This window comes from Azolla caroliniana, unplaced genomic scaffold (genome assembly GCF_043228905.1).
Source record: "Azolla caroliniana isolate FFs.n. ecotype wild unplaced genomic scaffold, voAzoCaro1.0.p SCAF_5, whole genome shotgun sequence".
In the NCBI taxonomy this organism is placed as follows: Eukaryota; Viridiplantae; Streptophyta; class Polypodiopsida; order Salviniales; family Salviniaceae; genus Azolla; species Azolla caroliniana.
This window is the reverse complement of record NW_028230440.1, coordinates 5,493,714-5,514,591: the sequence shown is the minus strand read 5'-3', so window position 1 is coordinate 5,514,591 and position 20,878 is coordinate 5,493,714. Positions and strand designations below refer to the sequence as shown.

The window sequence follows — 20,878 nt, the reverse complement described above, 5'->3', positions numbered from 1 at the left end:
CATGTTGTATCAAATATGGTTAGGCAAATATTCATTGTGAAGATTTTCTAGAAGAGCATACATCAAGGTTTGTTTCTATTGTGGCCAAATGGGCCACACAATCGTGATGTTGATTGCAAAGACATCATAGGAATAGAAATAAGTAAGTAGAAGGAACGAGAGCAAGCCAAAGAAGCATCTCAACATAAAGTCCAAGATTGTTCATGCGGACAAGATCATTGTCCTCCCATATTGTAAACGCAATCTAATGTCTCTTTTGGAAAAATACACAACAAAACAAGAAGAAAGAATGATATGAAGTTAGCCTATTGGTGATTTAAGTCCTATGTAAGCCAAACCAAGATGCTTATCATGATTGTTGTCTAATATTTGATTCAATATACAATGAACTTGAGGGATCTTGAGAGATATATACATCTAGAAAATACGTGTGTATAAATGCAAAATTGATGACCAAATAGCTAATTGGGATATAGTCTTTTAGATATTCTTCCTCTATTACAATAAAGAAGTTAGGTATCATTGTCAAGACAAAAAATGTAGAAAGTCTATATAGATGGAGGTCGACAATAGAAATGTTTATAATAACATGTATATTCGAATATTCACTTGGGGATAGACAATAAATCGTTATATTTTGTATATATGCTTGAATATTCTAATGCCTAACTAAAATCAACATATTATCTTTGTGCCGCCCCACCATGAATAGAGAACTGTTCCCCCCCCCCCCCCCCAAAAAAAAAAAAACGAATAGAGAAACGATTTATGACATCCTAATCATGTATCCATCAATTAAGATACAATATTATAATTTCATAGTTACAAACTATTGTTCTCCTTTTCTTCTCTCTTTTTTTTGCTCTTGACTTGTCTAGAATCTTTTAAATTTTGAAGTGCATGTGAAAAGGGTATCTCCCTCCATGCATGACAAACATAGCAAGGAGCAACCCCCTGTATGTCACACAAGGTTAGAAAAACAAGTTGTTTTTGTTGCTAAATTGTCAACACCCAGCTTAAAAATTCAATCAATAAGATATTATGGGCTCTAGTAGAATGTGGAACCATTTCCGTTATACAAAATTTAAGATGCTTTAAAGGCTTGCCCGCCGAATCATCTAACGCTTATCAACTCAAGTCCATTAAAATATTTGTACATAATTAGAATAGTGTAATTGTTGAGCATGACCGTTACAATCATAAGATTGAGGTCCATGTATTGACCAATAAATTTAATATTTTCTTATCAATGAAAACTCTTAAAAACATAGTAGTTGAATGTGATAACATTAATCACAACAATAGTTTGAGCTCACCCGTTAGAATGAAGATCGGGGGTTCATGCATTGACTAAGTTAATGTTTGGGCATTTTAGTTTGAGATCATGCTCACTAACGTTGATGATAAATCTAAAAATTATTGTGGTTGAAAATGATGACAGTTTGTTCAAACAAGAAATGGTCAACTTCCATTAATGTTGACTTTGGTATATCACATCAAGAAGTAGGAATCAACAACGGGTCGGTTTCGGCTTAACCGGTGTGGCCTCATCCAAACCAAACCCATTAGAAAGTTTTCAAACTTGAACCAAACGAGCTCCTTAACTGGTTAATGCTTAACCGGTTTAGTAATGGGTTTGGCCAAAATTGTTTAAGCCTTAACCGCTTTAGCAACCGGTTTGGCCATAAACGGTTCAATTTAGCTTCACCCTTGCCAAATCGAGCCTAAACCGGTTAAGGAGGCTCAAGCTTGAACCAAACCGCCAAACAACCAAACCGTTTATAAACAATTTAATGGCTTAGTTCAAGCTTGAGCCAAGCATTGCCAATTCCTACAAGCAAGAAACACAAATGAATGATTATAAAACGGGGAAATACACCAATCTAATAATTTATTAACAGTGTTGGGCAAAGTCCGAGGAACAACAACAGTGTCAGCGTTCCGATTACATTGGGACTTTTGCCGGTCAATGTGGGCAAAGTCCCAGATTTCTTTACAAACCGGAATAATCGAGCCGGTTCATAGTTCTTGAACCGGCTAATTATATAGTTTTGGAAAAAACAGAAGGTTAAAAAGAAAAAGTTGTTATGTTTCTGTTCCCCTGTGTGTGTGTGTGTGTGTGTGTGTGTGTCTATCTGATCTCCTCCTGCTCGCTGCTCAACGATTCCGCGACATCTCCTGCTCACCGCTCTAAGGTATGTATCTTAGCCTATTTTTCTTTCTCTGTTTCTGTTTTTGTTTCTCTCTCTGTCTCTCTCTCTCTCTGTGTTTGAATATTCATAAGATGTAATCCTATTAATAGTCCTGTTAATCCGATTAATAATTTAATTTTGTTTATTTCTACCTAAAAGCATACTCGAATGAAAACATCCAGTGTGTAAATCATACTCGAATGAAATCGGAAATTCATGTGAGCACCATATTGATATGGCAGCCAGCTTTTTTTAAGCCTTTGGCTGCCTGAGTCGAACTTTCACCAGCCACACTACTGGCTGCTTATTCTTACCAGTTCTCCCGGACACACCTCCGATATTTTTCTTCCTTTGGGTAATCTAATTAGTGGTGTAGAAGTGGTCTCCATGTTATTGAAGGCTGCTTGTTCTTCACCAGCCACGATAAATGTGGTTGGTTCTGTCGGACACACCTCATATTAACATTTATGTAAGGTGTTATGTGTTGGAATATTGTTTCTAGTTGCATCTATACAAATAAATAGTGCATGGTGCAATAGGTCTAGTAGTAATTGCCATTGCGTTGTTTGTATGATGAATGTGGTTAGTTGAAAAATGATAAAATATGTCAATTCCTACAACTCCAAATGCAATTATCAGCAAATTCATTTCTTTTTCCTTGCACTAAACAAGGTTTAGGCCTAGGTTGTTAGTTGTTCACCCGAATACATGAGCATGCGATCCTCTTCGCACACTTCGCACACGAGGTTCCTATGTTATTATTCATGGGGGCATCCATCCATCAGAACGCTGGTGTGCCAGCTAATACCGGAGTTGTCAGTCACAGACGGGCATCGAGATGGACATTGTGTCACAGTTTGAGTTGATGAAAAAATGTGGGTGCATAGAATCCGATTCAAAATTCATGAAGATGGTTTTTTTTCTGGGGAGGATAAATGGCTCAAGTGGATGGACTCTTTGGATTATCTCTCTGTAGACTGGTATATTCTGGTGTGGTGGTGTCTGTCTCTATGGATCATGGATGTGGACAAAGTAGAAAAGTAAACAAGCATCATTGCTTTGTCTGACATATATGCACATTGCATACATGTATCTGGTATTTGTTGATGAGGTAGATCATTGTTATATATCTTCTATCTGTATTGATAACTCTAGATTTGTTTTCCAACCCACATTGTTTTCCTGTGATGCTTAGGGTTTCACCAAGACAGGACATACCATTAGAGGTTTAGGGTTTATGAGTGTATGTTTGTGTGTTCCTTTAAGATCTTGACAGGATCCATCAGAATCTGGGGAAGTTGATCAGAGGCCAACCACTGATAGTTGAATGGAAGAAGGTACAAAGCTTGCCTACAATCGCTGAGATGGTTAGCTTTTTGCTTTCAATGCCAAACTATCCTTACATTTCCAGGTATTTTCTGATTTGATAGATCTTTACATTGCGTTGCCGGTTGACAAGTTAAAATTTCAAGACTTTTCCAAGTAAGTGTTATAACATTTAGGCATAATTAACAAATTTTGTAAATTTATGATGATGGAATCTGACATTATTGGTAAAAAGGCTTGCTTGTGTGCAACAAATGACACGAAGGTGAACAGAGAAAGACACACATTATGAAGAAGATTCTATTGATTCTTCATGATGAAGTTTAACCTTGATGGATTGTGAGAAATAATAGGATAAGTAGTTCTTTTGCTTCCGCATGAAAGTCCTATGAATTTTCACATTCACTTCTATGTCTTTGTTATCTTTTCAGATATCCTCTTAGGATTCCCTTGAAGGTTTGACGCCTTTAGAATTAGGTACATGCAAGCCTTAACAATCACTTTCTCCTATATGTCTATGCTATTGTTGATAATCATGTAGGGCTTATAACTTTGTAAATTCATCTATGAATAGCTGAAAATGCTTAGCTTAAAGATATAATATCCGTATGAAGATGCTTCAGCAGATCAGATGAGCATTACGATATATTACATGGTGGCGCTGTCACCAAAGAAGCTAGTTATTTCTTGAAACCATATAACTTTTAAGTTGAATACAAATCTTGCCTTATTTATTTCTTTTGGATGTAGGGAGACTAAAATCCAAGGAGTATTGGTGGAGAACGGAAGCTTCAATCCTCCCACTTACATGCATTTACATATGTTTGGTAATAATATGGCAATCAACTCTTCAAATAGTAATAATATTTCTGGTATTCACGTAGATACTATATGTTGAAAAGGGAGGCAAATATATTAGATTATTAACATTAGTTTCACTTCCCATTGATGAGTATTACTCTGGTTGCATTGGTTTTCCAACATATAATAGCTTTTTTAACCAGCTTGAAGTCTAGACTCAAAGCATACACTCCATTTTTTGTGGTGGGTACACCGATACCAAGATACTTAAAGATTTGCAATAATTGTACATGTTTTCCGTATATGTAAGCATAGGGTATGAGAGATAGAGATATAATTGGTTCTAGCTGTTGAAAGTTCTCTGGTTTCCAAGTGTTGATGGTCCTCTGCTGTTGAAGTGAGTTTTGGCTATGCAAAACTGACCTACCTGATAGGGGTTATGATACACAATATGTTTCTCGTAATTTTTTATTTATTTACAAGCACAAAGTCCAGACAATACAAATGTGTGGTGCTTCATTTGTTGTTATGTTGTAGTTCAACTGTTTATTACAATTAAGTATTATGAGAATGGCAAAGAAGTGTGCAATTATTTTGGCAGTTGCTAGTGGTCATCTTTATTAGATAAGATTTTATGACTATGTAACACACGTGGGGCCAGTTCTGGAACTTCTTCTTGACAGTCTTTTTTTTCCTCAGATTTGGGGAAGAAAGCTCTTATTTCTCGTGGTTATCATTGTCTGGGTGGTTATATGTCACCGGTCAATAATGCGTATGGGAAGGAAGTAAGTACGAAAAAACAATAAGGAAATATCAATTCTGTATAAAAAATGATAGTAAATGGTTTTCTTTTAGGGTTTGGTTTCTGCAGAACATAGAATCAAAATGTGTCAGCTTGCAGTAGAGAATTCGTCATTCATCATGGTAGATCCATGGGAGGTACAGTACAATCAATCTTTTTCACTCAAAATCGATCATACAACCAACACTAGGGCTTAAAAGAGAAAAAATGTTTTCTCTCTTAAGGCAGGCCTTGCAGCGGACGTATCAACGAACATTGAAGGTGCTGGCTAGAGTAGCATCTTCCTTGCAGGCGATTGAATCCATCGCCAGTGATGACAGTTAGTGTAACTATTTTGGTTCATCTTCTTGAGTTAAAAATGTTAATATTAGTCAAAGATGATTTTAGGTTTTGTACTAAATATATTATGCTTATGTGTATTGTCAATTGTTTTGTCACACCTTCTAGGAATGACTCTGCGAGTCTTTCTGTTGTGCGGAGCCGACTTGTTGGAATCATTCACAAAACCGGGTATTTGGATTCCTGATCAGGTGTGGTGCGATCCTCTATGCTGTTATATTTATCAGGGCACCTCTTATCAACTAATGGATAATGTTTTACGGTCGTTTTTATCTTGAGGTGGAAACGATCTGTCGAGAGCATGGTCTTATTTGTGTCCAGAGAGGAGGGCGGGATTTGGTGAAGTTGATCTCTGAGAACGATTTATTATCAAGACATAAGGTGGCATTCGTATAAAACATTATTTAAGTTTTGATAACTAGATTCTTTTTATTTATATTCTTTTCATGCTTCACTTTCAATCAATGCAGGAAAACATAATCATCATTAATGATATTGAAAGTGACCTGAGCTCTACAAAACTCCGGTTTGCAATTGGCTTATCTCTATTCTACACTTTTTGTTGAGGAAAATGTTTTAGAAATGTTGGAATGCATTACACACTTGTCTTCTTTTGTTTTACTGAAACAATAAAAGAAAGAGTACCTCACACACATGAATAGAAGCTGACCATCTTTTGGAAACTTGTAATCAGGAAGAAACTTTGATAGAGGAAGAAATAATTTCCATGTTTACATTCTATGACAGGGACAACTTGTCCAAGGGTCTTCCGATCGATCTCTTGACTCCACCAAGTGTTGTGGACTACATCAAGTCAAATAATCTATATCCTTAAGTATGATTGGAGCATGAGTTTATCAGTCTGAATCCATTTCATCTGTAAATTGGTTCATGTGGGACGTGGAAATTAACATCAATCCATGTGTTCTTATCAATTGATTATTATCATAATATCAGTTAACATCATAAAGATCTATCATTTTATATTTATTAATAAAACATGTCAAGGGTCAGTTTTTTCTAACGAATAATGATGTCCAAAACTTTTGAGTTATTTATGTACCTTTTAATATTATTACTTTTACACCAAACAGAATCAAAACAGATAAAGAGCGTGATGGGAAAATTTGGGGTTTATACTCATGAATCCAACATTAAACACGTACTGTTATTTAAGATATCAGTGCTTCTAAATAGAAGCGGTGATATTGCATCTATAGGTGGACAATCAATGGACAAATGTATGTTTAGGTGGATAGAAACCAGTGTATCTATAGATAAAAATGTAGTAAAGTAGTTCCCAACATGACATATTGGAGTTATTGTATTATTTTTCCATTGTTGCCGATATGAGCTCCCCTGAACATGGTTTCCCTTCTGTTATTTTTTTATTGTTGCCATATCTCAGTTATGGTGCAATTTCCTAGTACTAAAGTTTTTCACCATTATCTTGGTCACTCATTGGTTGCTATTGTCTCATTTGGCCATAATAGAGGATGCTATATGCTAGTAGGTAATAGCATTGTGAAGCTGTTGTCCCCCATTATTGTGTTATTTGGTCATGGAAAGGTCATTATTTTAATCGCAAGATGTGTCATTAAATAAAGAAAATCTCTAGAGTCTGCGATTGTTTTTCTTGGATTTATTTTAATCATGGTCAAGAGCGCCAAAAAATACTCATAGATGTTCGCTTGATTTACAATTTGTCTCCATATCCATTTTATTTGAATAGTTGTCAATCAGTTTTACCGAACACGTCATGTATGTTATCATAGTTCCAAGCAACCTTGATGAACAAGTTATAGTGCGAATGTTGACATTTGCTTTAGTTCAGAATGGTGATATTTAAAAATCTCGAACTAATAACAATCAAAATTTGAAGAATCCTTAGGGCTTCACCTCATCCTTGGTCTTTGCTTAAATTGAACCATTACCATGCATAAGATTTGTGTACATCTGTTGGAGTGAATTTTTGTCTTTATAGTTTATGGTTGTTCATGCTCAATTTACACCCATTGTTGTAGGAAAGAACCTCATGACAAAGCTTTGATAATTTCTGGCTATTTCCCCCCAAAAAAACACTACTTCAATTAGTTAGCAAACAAAGTACATCAAAGACCAACAAATTTCAGCAAAATTCACTCTGGCCTTCTCATCAAAGTGATCATAGTCCCCACCCCCTCATTTACAGCAAAAGTATCCCATCAACTCTTTTAACATGGTAGTTAACTTGTAACATAGTTATACATATTTATAGCCCTTGATCACTAATGGAAGCCATTGGCAGAAACAACCATCTGGGTGCTTGGTAGTTCCATTTATGTCCTGATGATGATCTGACCACCATAGGAGAATTGTCCCATTTTAGCAGTAACTTTGACCAAACTCTTTTTGCTTCATCTGATTCCCCTTGAATCGAGTCGTATTGTCCCCGCAGCCAAGATACCAACTCGAACCAGATGTTTAACAACACCATTTTGTTGTTGAAAAACAAACTTACAACACTTGGTCCAAATGTGCCAAACCGATAAGCAAGCCACCATCATCCATATCTCCTCAAAAAATGTAGAGTTTGTGCCAAGTCGAACTCCAACACATTGAAACACATTGCCACCTTGCACTATAAATCCATGACCATGCAGGTTTAATTGTTCTGCACAGGCTTCCCCCGTTAACTTCAGCCCTTGTAAGGATCCCCATACAACTCTCCCATTCACACCGCATGCTGCCATGATCCTGAGACTTCTACCCCAAATGCTAATTGCCTTTGCGCAATTCCAAAAACAGTGAAGGATCAAGTCCAAAGAGTGTCCAGATATCTTGCAATCAGCCTCCCCACCACGACACCTTAGCCACTCCCCCACAGGTACCGTCTTATGGCTAAGAAGCCACAACCAAAACTTTATTTTTTCTGGCATATTGAACGCCCATAGTCTCCTCCAAAACAACTTAACCAAGTCATCAGATATGCCTTTATCCCCCAAACTATTGTGAGTTTGAGGAGCGCCCATTGATTTGGAGCCAATGATTTGCCTTCCTATCTTAGTATTGTACTCGAAAAACCTTCCCAGTTTGTTCGTTCCCGGTTTCTGCCACCATACCTCTAGTGAATCCCACTCCAAATCACATAAGGGCTTGTTGCCAAATATCCAAAGTTTATAATCAATTCCGATCCGGGTTTACTTGCCACTTCGTACCTTCCAACATTGCCACCCACATTGATATTACGGGCATGACCATATAATATCCCGTGGTAAGATTATACCGTATGGTCATGCCCCTAACAACTGCCAACCACTGGCCATTGTCTGTCAAAGCACTTAGGTTGCCCCACAAATGATACTCATTAGATGGGCCCCTGCCACGGATAATTTGTGCATCACCCTCACCTACAAACAACCCAAACCCGACCTCGTCTTAGTCATTCAACCTAGCTCGACCATCAACAACCTTATCTATCAACTGGGTCACCTTTTCCAGCCTGTTAGTAAACATAGTACTACTAACCTGACCCTCCCTCTTCATTTTGAAAACCTCCAAATCTCTTACTAAACTAACATTATACCCTAACATTTGGCCCCATGCAAGTATTTTTTCTGGCCAAGCATCATATCATCTTCGCTTCTAATACAAGGGTTCCAAAACAACGGTTGCATTAAGACCAATCATTCTCTTAAACTTGACTAGGCCCTCATTATGGTGCGGGCCACCCTGTCCTCCATGCTAGTCGGTTCTTTTAACTTTAGGCTTGGATTGAACAACCACCACTACTTTGCCTTCCGAGGGCCGCCACTCCTCGGGCATCAGAGTTCAACTCTTTCCCCAATTATTTTTACTAGGTTTTAGGGTGTTCCAATTTCGATTGTATTAGCAATTTTTTGTGAACTTGCATATTACTTTGTAAATGGACTTATGGTGTCATAACATTCAAGACAACTTTCCGTAAGAGGAGCACATGAATTTAATAAGGAGCTGGATTATTCTTAGTCCACATCATTTTTGGTTTACAAACTATCCTAACGTACATATCATAAGAATGTTAATATTTAAATACCCACAAGGAATATAAACCATATCATTTTATTTACATTATTTATGCATTTGATTCTCCAACATACAATATGTATTGTTTGGTATTGTTTTTTTTTCAAAATGAAGCTACTTTCCCATTAGTTAGGAAGGATTATTACATAGAGAGTCTACAAGGAGACTTATACACACATCGGGGAGTCTTCCTCCGATCAAGTAAAAGAAGATGAGCCTACTTACAATGCCTTGCGGCCTTGTTTGGTATTGTTTTTGTTTCATCTACTAGCTTATGCAACATGATGGGGTATTGGGTTATGAAGAATTGTAACTTACATAACATATGAATGTTAATATTTAAGTACCCACAAGGAACATAAACCATATCCTTAGATTTACATTATTTATGTATGTTGATTCTCCAACATACAATATGTATTGTTTGTTTTTGTATCACCTAGCTTATGGCAACATAATGGGGTCTTGGGTTACGAACTATCATAACTAACATAACATATGAATGTTAATATTTAAGTATCCACAAGGAATATAAACCATATCCTTTGATTTACATTATTTATGCATGTTGATTTTCCAACATAGAATCTGATTTATTCGGGTTTTTTTTTTTTCATCTAGCTTATGTAACATGACACAACCAATGTCATTTACATCCAATAGTAATGTGTTGTGCTGCTTTGTAAATTAAAGTTTTAAACCATGATTCAATATGTATATGTTTTAGAACATGAAAGTTCATTGAAACCAAACTCGCACTCAAGTAAGTGGTAGGGTCTACAACTTTGATTAACATGAATTACAAAGTGTGTTATTATTATTAAAGAATACAAAATGATAATAAAGTAATAAAAACAATACATTTTTACACTAACAACTTGTTGCTTTGACTAGGCAATTGTTATGAGCGTATGAAACACTTGTATAATTTTACAAATGTAGTTTCAAAAGGAAAAACATGAGTTTTCTAATACAAAAATCAATATAAATTTCTTTCCAATTTTAGCATTGTCATTTATTTTCCAAACAAGTTGAAAAACTTTGTGTATTTTCCCTAGTGACTAAAAAAATATGGGAGGAAAAATTAGAACTTAACAAAACATTACATGCTAAAGCACATATTACATTCTCAAAAGTAAATCACGAACTTATAACAATCGAATGGTTATGTAAACACAATGATACATCGGTAAAGCTCAAAATTTGAAACATTAATGTGGTGGCAAAGTCTTGAGTAACCAATTTGATGTTGCATTTCTCATAAAACATCTTCATGTTTTAGTTTGACATCATGCAAGCCAAGGCATTACTAATAGAAATGGCTTTACAATGTATTTGTCATTTCTTTCCAAAACACAAGAAGTGAAAAGTACTGCCATTTTTTAAGGGTTAAAAGACAATGTAAATAGATGCTAGAAGTCATTACAATGGAGAGAAGGAATGCATCAAAAAAGGTTACCAACCATCACATATAAAGGAGAAGAGAAGAAAGTACAAATTGTTAACATCAAGATTCAAACATATACAAAAAATTGTCACCAACCCTTTGCTATTGCCATTCAAGCGAACCTAAAAAATTAGGATGGAGACGCAATCTACTCACATGCTTTATTTCTTCAAGAAAATGAATACATTACAGTTTAGATGGTACGTAACTATAGGAGAACATGATGGATGATGAAAGGAAAAATGATGTGTCCTCTCTGGTGCCTTTAATGTGTTCATTCAACTTGTGTGATCATGAGTCATGACTTCCATGAATAGTTGAATTCTATGATACGATGGACTAACCACTCAAGAAGGTTTGAACTTTGTAAATATATGTAAATATCGAAGCACATCCAACTTATGTGTCCATTCAGCTTCCTTGTATTAAATGCATAACGAATGCTAGGAATGAAGAAACAAGATGGAAATGTGAAAAACATTAACACTTCAAGACAATTTTGCTTCGATGCCACTCTAGATCATGCATGCTTCAAATGAGTACCATTTATAAACACATGCCTATCACATTACAAATGATCTAGCACGATTTTTTGTTCACTTTGTTAAACCTTCAAAAGCAATTTTTTGTTTTCTATTATTCTACTCACTAGGAATTTTTCTTCTCAAACATCCCATTGATGGCTCCACAGATTGATGAGGAAAGTTCAGCTCATCTATTACAATGCAAAATAGAAATTGAGAGCATAGTTTAAATTGCATGTTGAAAACAGGTTTCCAACTTCATGTATGGTCTTCGTGAAAAGATACTAGCATATATGATATCTCTTCAAATGTTTTCTTAATATTGTCGCAAAAAGTGTAGATAAACATTTCGTAATTGCATGCAACTTTGTGGAAGATTTTGAGAACATCAAAAACCGTAATTAATTAGCACAATTGCATTACATGGTGTTTTAGTAACATAACTATTTGAATCCAAACTATGCTTCGCTCTTCATCTTGCTAATTCACTCACCACCATTGGAACAAATAACACCCAAACCATTAAAGGGTTTATATTAGAAGGAAAGATTGTTATTGGCTAATAACAAAACTATCAATAATATTCATGGGATGAGTTCCGAAAGTCCTTTCTCAACTTCTACTCCCGATAATATTGCATTCAACACAGGCACTTGATAATTCCTTCTTTATACACAATTGTGAGCATTCAGGCTCTCCTTTGGTCACGTTTGCCATACCCTCTTAACTTAACATAGAATACACATAGGCATATCACATCCTTATGTTGTCTCTCTGTGGTAAACATGTGGTGTGTAAAAAGCTCACTTAAAGAAGATATTCAGATCTTAATCGTTCCTATTCCGAACCGAATGCCCAAAAACATATCAAACTTCTAACATTCTTCGCTTGTAACAGAGCCGAGGGTAAGTCTATTTTCCTCGCTATTCTCAATTATTTACCTCCATCGCATCAAGTCAATCATGTTTTTGGGAAGTAAAGAGCTAGGCATGAGGCTAACGCTCTGTCAAAAAACATTCCCACAATAGCATTTACATTTTATACGATTATGAATCCTTCTGAATGTAGAATACCCCTTTGCCTTAGCTTTATCCAGTCAGTTTCTTTTGAAAAAAGAATGTTGCGACCACACCTTACGCATTCCTTTTGTTCGGTAATCTTGACCTGGAATACCTTTTCTCCTTGTGTAATATCTGTTTTACTTGAGGAACCTTTTGAGCAATGCTTTTCCATATCATATCGACTGCCTCACCGGGAAAAGATGGATATTGAAACTCGAAGTGTCGATCCACAACCTGGAGCTGCATCCACATGCGGGTCCACTCTTCTTCTTTCACACTTTGAAGCATGTCCATCAAAAACCCTTTCTGAAGAGCATCTTGGGACCTCACAAATAAGCAAAATCTCGAATAATCTAGCTCATCTTCGAAAGGAAGTTCTATCTCATCACTGATAACCACCGGGACACAATGGCTAGCTATGGCATCAAATAACCTATTCGAAGATGGTGTATCCCCTGCAAGGTGGAGACAAAATTTAGAGGATTTCATACCCCCTGACGCACTCCGTATCCCATCATTTTGAGTGTTTCCTGTTGAAAAATGAACTCCTGGCTCATCCTTGAGCATCTCATAAAGTTGTTGCCGAATCATGCCTCCCTGGACATCAATCAATCACCAATTGTTGATTCAGGGCTGACCAAATTGCACTTCATTAAATTAGCAGCTAATTATCTTTTAAGTAAAGAAATATAATCATTTTCTTAATCCCTTGCCTTAATTTGACTCTTAATATATAATTACACATGCTCATATAAACAAGCTTCTATCAACAGCCAAGGGAGTTCACAATGAAATATATAGCCCTATCACGAAGTCAGATGGTATTGGAGGCCTGATTTATGCATTTTTTTACATACAAAGGACAAGATCTACACTGACATATAATACAAGGCGTAACAATAATTATGGAAATTATACCTCTTTTCTAACAATGGCCCCTTGGAAGTAGAGAAGTGTTGTTCGGCTCTGATAACTCGAGCGGTCATTTTTATAGGTTGGAACCATGTGTTTATAGGGGGCGACCACATCTTTCCCAACATTTGCAACTTGACTTGGATATCGCCCAAAGTCTGAAACCACAAATATCGCCGATCTCAACTGTTCTCGTGCCACATGCAAACTATTCGGATGGTGCATCAGGATGACATGATTCTTGCCGCCTGAATTCCGCCACGCGTTTTGTCTGTGCAAAAACTGAATTAGCCTCTCTTGCAACTCAGTGTTTTTGTCTGTATTCACACTGTCCAGGGACCCCCCACCATGATACCTATTATAGCTCAGAGACGAGAAGAATGGAACAAAACAAATGTCTGCATCATTTGGGTTTGGTACAAGGATTGTGGCAACCTTATAATAACAGGTCATGTGCTTTGGTTTGGTTGAAGAAAAGAGGAGATCTAACGTAAGCCAATATTCGATGCTATGTTGCAAGTTGAGACCTCCTGGGTACCTTGGCACTTGGGAGATGTTGATCGGCCAAATTTGGTGGCTTGACGAATATGATTGATCCAACATGCCGAAATGAAACTCAGGCGGAAGATCATACATAAAAACCTTGAGAAGGGCACTGGCTGTAGTGCTATTATCGTTGCAAGACTCGAGTTTGATGTTCAGATTCCTCAAACCTGAGGAATATACATGTCCCAAATCTTTCTTTGTAGACAAAGTTACGATGGCGGAATGATCAAGATTATCGAGGGCGGCATTGAGAGGTTCGGACTTGCGTGAGAATAGGCGGCCACGATGCATGTCCGTCCAAATCAAGCCTTGTAAATCCAAGGGGCGGCCAAAGGAACAACCCAAAAACACTATTAACGCAATGATAGCTACGATGGCCATAGCACTGCCTCGGCGAGACCGATTTGGCCGACCAAATCCTACCTTCGAAGAAGCAAGATGGCGGTGGTCCACCAGAATAGCCATTATAGTAGCTACAGCTACCTATAGCTAGCATTCAACTATTTGCACAAACAAGGAAAACCCAACAACGAAAAACAAAATAAAAAACCCTAACTAATTTTATTTTTTTTCTACAGTTTCAAAGAGCTTCCTCTCAACCTAGACCATCCTAATGGTGGTGTGTGTTTTATTATTATTATTATTATTATTATTGTCACTCGGTACTATGATTCATATACAACTTCAAGAATTTTTAACATACCAAAAAGGGGCAAGCTTCTCTGCAAGATGGGATCTTCTTCAAGCTTCGTTTATTTATTTTCATTTACGGAGGAGCATTATTGAGAGCCACTTTATTAAAATTTGTTTTGGGGGCCTGACCAGGGATCTTTGATATTTGATGAGCCCACGCTGATGAGAGTGTATGCAAAAAAGACCATTGCATGGTCAATTGTGGTGAGCTATGGAAGAAAAGGAGGCCGCTTCCTCTGGCAGGGATGTCGGCGTCTGTGCAAAAAGAGGAAGAAGAAGAAGAATATAAAAGAAGAAGAAGAAGAAGCTAGTTATGGAAGAGGAGAAGAAGAAGAAGAAGAAGAAGAAGCTTCTTTCTTCTTCTTCATTTCTGTTGTCTTGCTGAGAGAGTCTTATAACACAAAAAGCAGACAAAAACAGGAAGGAGAGGAGAGGAGTGAGGACCCACATTTTTACATTAACATTTCTTTGCCTTCATTTACATGAGAGAAAGAGACTAAAGAGAAAGAGAAAGAGAAAGAGAAAGAGAAAGAGAAGCAAGAAAAGGTGAAGAAATTCCCCCCCTTCCCACTACATACCCCCCCAACAAGAACCAACCAACCCAACCAACAAAAGAAAGTAAGAAATACCACCAAATACATAGATAGAATGATAGATAGATAGAATTATAGATAGATAGAGATAGAGGTAGTAGAGGTACAAGGCACGCCCCAACGCCTTCTCCTTTTTTTAGTCCCGAGAACATGATCGATCGATCGATTTCACCCCGCTTTCACCCTATAGGCCCCCGCCCGACGGATCCTGCTCCCCTGATAAAAGGCCACAACTGTTTCTCGGAAACAGTTCTTACTGTAGTTACACGTTCTGCCCCTCCGCGCCTGCCCTCTCTCTCCCTGTTTCACAAAGGGTTCTGCAAGGACGTCGTTACACACACACACACACACACACACACACACACACACACGCACATAGCACGCACATTGTGCATTTCCGGAGACCGGTCGGTCGCCTTCTTTTCCTGTTTAAGCCTTAACTTCCTGGATTCGGCCCCGCATTTGCTCACGCATGACTTTGCTGTGGCTCGGCTTTTCGGATCGGCGCCCGCTCCATGACAATAAGCCTCGATCCTCGACTCGCGTGCCGGATACGAAACGTGGGTTGCTCTCAAGGATTTCTACTACCTTTTCCCAAATGCCCGCTTCTTGCCTCTCTTCTTTTCCTTCGCCTATATAAAACCTCGAGTTATATTACCCCACCTCTCTGCGGCGAGAAATTTTAAAAAAAGCATTGCATTGGAACTTGTGAGAATTAGTGTGGCGTACTTAAAAAAATAAATTTAATAGTAGTTCAAATGTCAAATTTTGCAGTGTTGTCTCTGGTGTCAGAAATGTGGGAGTTGTTGGTCGAACTACTTTAAAATAGTTATTCAAATGCAACATTTTCTCTCCCTCTCTTATGATTTTTTTTTTTTAATGTTCCATTTGAATAACGTAGCGCAGATATTGCTCCAAGCCCCAAATAAGGCACCATACACGGGCATAACTCATGTTTGCCTTTCTACTTTGTGTGGCTCCCTCGAAATGAGAGCAATGCCCTCGTGTATGCCGATTTTTAATTGTCAAAGGTTCTTTTATTAGCGAATGGTTGTAGAATACCAAGTCACCAACAATTAGAAGTCTCTTTGACATAAAAGAATTGAATGAGACAAGTTAATAGTTTTCTTTGTACATCATTTCATAAGAACACCAAATTCACAACTTTTCTCAACTTTTGCTAGGTTGGGAATGCCTTTGTCACATTTCTACTTGCATTTTTCATTTTCAGAAGGTCTATATCATAAGAGACATCTGCTAATGCTTTGTAGAACAAAGGTGCTTCAGCATTTCCGCATCAGCTTTGAGTAATGAAATTTAAGCACATATGTAATGGTTGTGGAGTAGTATTAGTAGTAGACACACTTTTTCTCTTAAACTTTTCAAATATGCTTGTGCAAATGGGTGCTCTCAGAGGTCTATGGAGACAATGTTTCAAGAAAATTACCATATGACGTAGGGGCTCGTATAAAGCCATCCCAAATATCACCTTTGATGAGTAGTTAGTTATACACGTAAAATTCCACATGCTATATGAATAATATTAATGCCTCATTAATTAGAATTTGGATGTAAGTCTCATGTACTTTTAGAAAATCCACTTTCTATTCAAGAGTAGTCAACTAGGTAGATTTTCAACAGTTTTTATCTGGATAAATCTTTCAATGCTCAATACAATTAGGCATTTCTATGGATGCTAGTAGCTTTACACCTTTGACACTTGGGCATCATTTTCATATTAGGAATTCTTTTCCTGTAAAAGTTTTAACTTTTAACCTAGATACTTACATTCCACGCATAAAAGAACAATTCATTTTTCTTTTACTATGCAATAGCATCATTTTCATATTAGGAATTCTTTTCCTGTAAAAGTTTTAACTTTTAACCTAGATACTTACATTCCACGCATAAAAGAACAATTCATTTTTCTTTTACTATGCAATATGATAGAGATCTATTCTTCTAACTATTGCAAAGCTCCCATGGTAAATTGTCATGATTAGGAACTCACCTCTCAAGATCTATGCCATTATATAGAAAGATGTAAATAGTCACATCTATATAATAAGTCCACTTTTGGCTCTTCTTAAGGACACTATATGGAGCTCCATCAAAGACTCATTGATATTAACACAATACTTTTCTCAAAGGAAATGGCACACGTGATACAAGCTTGTTGTTCCGTTTTTCTATGTGCCTATTTTGTTTACATTTCCTGAATAAATTAATTTTTCTTTCATCCCATTTTCTATTGTTGGTACTCATTTAATTGTCCATGTGTTGGCCTTCATTCATTGCTCTACATGGCGTTAGTTGCATGTACTCCAATGCAATTTAGGCTATGGATACAAAATCAAGAACTTAATATGAATTAAATGCTTTTCAGTTAAAATTAGGTAAGCAAACATCAAACTATCTCGAAGGGGATTGGGACAATTTAATTTATCTAACAAAGGATCAATATGGTATAGCTTCACTATTTAACCGGATCAAGGATGGCAAGTGAATTCATCGTATAAACTTTGTGTGGGCTCAATGTTGCTACAAAAAGACTTGAATGCACCACAATAAATAAGATTATAAAGTAAATAAGTTGATAACTTCATACATTTAGGATGTCATTGTCAATGTGGGGAACACATTGATGTACATATATAGTTGTGTCTTCTTAGCTCGTGGATACCGAGGGGTGAGCGGCATGGCTCATTTTTAATATCATTTCCCATGTGTGTGCCCACATATGAGATTTCATTTATTTGTCCTTTTATGGTATATGGGGACCATACCTGCATGCAAGGGTGCCCTCCTGAGAGGTACATACAAAACACGCTTAAAATACAAAAATTATGATACTTCTTGAAAAGGTTGACATACTAGTATGTAACTACCATGATGGTTGATTGTAATCTCAACATGCCTACCTGTTTTCATATTATATCATCATATATATTCTCTATAAAGTTATTCATTGCGTACGAATCATGCGAGTCAATACTCATGACATAGTTTTCTTAAATCTTGACATTATAGTGTCTCATATGCAATCTTACAATGAAAATTAATGTGCATCACCAAATTCTAATGGACAAAAACCCATGAACTACATTGTGTTAATCCCATATTGGCAATCACTATACATCAAGGGATTTGAATTCTTTGACGAGAATACATGTATGAAAGCATCAAGAATAAGAAATAGATGGCTATTTGAAAGGGATAACAAAACATCAATACCAAGGTATATGTATGTACATCAATTCCTCATTGTTTTTGGAATTGCAGCGAGGCTATTAACATTTGCGGTAGAAGTCTCATGATAGTGGTAGCATGTGGAGTGAATGGGAGAGTTGTATGGGGGTCCGTACAAGGGCTGAAGTTAACAGGGGAAGGCTGGGCTGAATAGTTAAAACCCCACGGACATGGTTTTATAGTGCAGGATGACAAGGTGTTTCAACGGGCTGGAGTTCGACATGGCACTAACTCAAATTTTTTTGAAGAGATATGGATGATGGTGTCTTGTTTAGCGGTCTGGCACATTTGGACCAATCGTTGTAAATTTGTTTTTCAACAACAAAAGATCCTTAGCGGTGAGGTATTATTAAATATCTGGTTTGAGTTGGTATCTTGGCTGCAGGGACGATACGACCCAATTAAGGGGGAATCTGATGCAGCTGAAAGATCTCAATCAAAGTTCTTGCTGAAATGGGGTAATTCTCCTATGGTGGGCAGATCATCATCAAGGCCTCAATGGAACTACCAAGCACCCCGATGGCTGTTTCCGGTTTCCACCAGCGTCTAGGTACTGTAAATCTGTATAGATATGGTACAAATTATTAGGTTATTGGAGTTGTTTGGATACGTTTGTTGAAAATGAGGTGGGGACTATGTCCACTTTGGTGGGAAGGCCAGAGTGAGGGCTGGTGAGAAGAACTTTGGGTGTTCTATGATGTAATTTTGTTTGCTAACTAATGCGAAGTAGTGTTTTTTTGGAAAAAAAAAAAAAAACATGCTAAGGAAACAAGCCACACCTTAGTCTCATTCCAAACAACTTCTCATAATGCACCTACTAGCTTTGTTTCTTCTATAATATTTACCCTATTGATTTTATTTTTCTTCCACATTTGCCTCCTCAATAACGCCCAAAAAACCTCATATAGGTAAGCGCCAGAGTGCTTTTTCTTACTATTGTTATTGTTGTTTGAAAATTGGAGGTTTTCACAGTAAGTTCATGTAGCATTTCAAAAAACCTTTTAAAATATAAACCTCTACCCATTGTCCCTATCCAGGTATGCATCACAAATGCTTCAAACAAAAAGGAGATTAGCTTCAACTTTTGAACATTTTTATCGAAAGAAAACTCTAGAAGAAGTCATAGTACATGATTTGGCTCTTCTCCCAAACCTCCAATGCCACCATGGAATTTTTTTAATGATCAACAACATGATATATCATCATATATCTATTTCCCTAGGTTTCATAATGGAGGCTATTTATGGACTTCTAAGCCTTTGCACATGCAATTATTGTATTTCTTAAATGGTCCCCAATTCCTTTGAGAATAACATGTTTTTATTCTTCAAAAACAATATGAAGAAAAGTTTCTGAAATGTAGAATCACCTTCGTGAGTATTACTAACTCATTAATACCTCAACAGTGTTTGGCTTAAACAAGTCTTGGAATCATAAACTCAAGACTCAAACCATTTAAATATATTCAAACTAGACAAAAGCAAAGCAAACCCTGAAATCATTCAAATCAAAAGAGATCCTCAAGCTGAAATAGTGTAAAACAAAACCATTGAAACCGTAACGGTTTAAACCTACACATAGGATGAAATAACTTAGAAGAGATGCGTTGGGTTTATGGTTTTTATACTAATTTTTAATGTCAAATGATCATATACACTATTCACGTTGTGCCTAACAAACTGTATACTATTAAATCATAACACTTTTAAATTGGACCATTAAACTTCCAAGCCAAACCATTTCTTATTTTAAAGCTTAAACCAAACCACACAATTTTAGATTTGGCTTCATGGTTTTGGTTTTAGCTCAAACCAAATTGTTACATGTTATTATGTACTCATCAACATCTGGCCACCCAATGAGAACCTTGTGACAAAAAAACCATACCGTAAGTGTAATATCTAAACCAAAAATTTGTAACAAAAACGTAATACAACAACACAATAAATAAGATCCAAATAAAAACAAACTAAAGTTACAAATTTAAGTATAAAGGACAATAGATTTGTTTCTTACCCATATCACATGGCATATTTATTTTTTATGTACATCTAGCATATGTTAAAATCATGAACTCAAATGTTTATGTTCATGGCACATGCATTCATGTGATAATGTCTTTAAGAAATCAAGAACTTTGTCCGAAGCACCAAAAATTTCATAAAGAGATTCCAAGGCAATTGGTTTGGAACCCTAAACCCTAAACACTATGTACCATATTCTTCTTTAACCTTGCAAATATATGTTCTGCATCCACATATTGACTCATAATAACATACATACACTCTGGAACTTTGCTAGTCTTCACACCCTCAAAGTTCTTAGGAACTTGGAGATACGGCCGACCTT

The 20,878-nt window shown here is 36.7% G+C and overlaps 2 protein-coding genes across 5 annotated transcripts; one reads left to right on the top strand and one right to left on the bottom strand.

Annotated features, from left to right (window-relative positions):
• Positions 1–2,114: 2,114 nt before the first annotated feature.
• NMNAT (nicotinate/nicotinamide mononucleotide adenyltransferase) lies at positions 2,115–6,491 on the top strand. Of its 4 annotated transcripts, none has more exons than XM_087320435.1 (11): positions 2,115–2,195; positions 3,459–3,529; positions 3,623–3,674; positions 4,269–4,345; positions 5,019–5,104; positions 5,175–5,258; positions 5,350–5,440; positions 5,569–5,651; positions 5,740–5,841; positions 5,931–5,986; positions 6,208–6,491. In XM_087320435.1, exons 2-11 carry the CDS (start codon positions 3,520–3,522, stop codon positions 6,293–6,295), a joined length of 729 nt encoding a protein of 242 aa, XP_087176561.1. In that variant the 5' UTR covers positions 2,115–2,195; positions 3,459–3,519; the 3' UTR covers positions 6,296–6,491. The 4 variants fall into 4 exon arrangements, with proteins under 4 accessions (XP_087176561.1, XP_087176560.1, XP_087176562.1 ...); XM_087320434.1 differs by lacking the exon at positions 2,115–2,195 and adding an exon at positions 3,068–3,303 and having other exon boundaries at positions 3,388–3,529; XM_087320436.1 differs by lacking the exon at positions 2,115–2,195 and adding an exon at positions 3,950–3,995 and having other exon boundaries at positions 3,073–3,529.
• A 5,486-nt stretch (positions 6,492–11,977) lies between these two features.
• LOC147863869 (putative arabinosyltransferase ARAD1) lies at positions 11,978–14,588 on the bottom strand. Its single transcript, XM_087319850.1, has 2 exons — positions 13,455–14,588; positions 11,978–13,133 (listed from the first exon to the last, which is right to left on the bottom strand). The coding sequence occupies exons 1-2, from the start codon at positions 14,457–14,459 to the stop codon at positions 12,609–12,611; spliced, it is 1,530 nt and encodes a 509-aa protein (XP_087175976.1). The 5' UTR covers positions 14,460–14,588; the 3' UTR covers positions 11,978–12,608.
• Between the last annotated feature and the right edge of the window lie 6,290 nt (positions 14,589–20,878).

Bases quoted from the DNA above. Each gene is read 5' to 3' on its own strand.
- LOC147863869 (XM_087319850.1), bottom strand. From the start codon at position 14,459: ATGGCTATTCTGGTGGACCACCGCCATCTTGCTTCTTCGAAGGTAGGA. The intron at 13,134-13,454 runs GTATAATTTCCA...ATTGATGTCCAG, and splicing joins GGGCCATTGTTAGAAAAGAG to GGAGGCATGATTCGGCAACA.
- NMNAT (XM_087320435.1), top strand. The intron at 4,346-5,018 runs GTAATAATATGG...TTTTTTCCTCAG, and splicing joins CATGCATTTACATATGTTTG to ATTTGGGGAAGAAAGCTCTT. The intron at 5,441-5,568 runs GTTAGTGTAACT...CACACCTTCTAG, and splicing joins ATCCATCGCCAGTGATGACA to GAATGACTCTGCGAGTCTTT.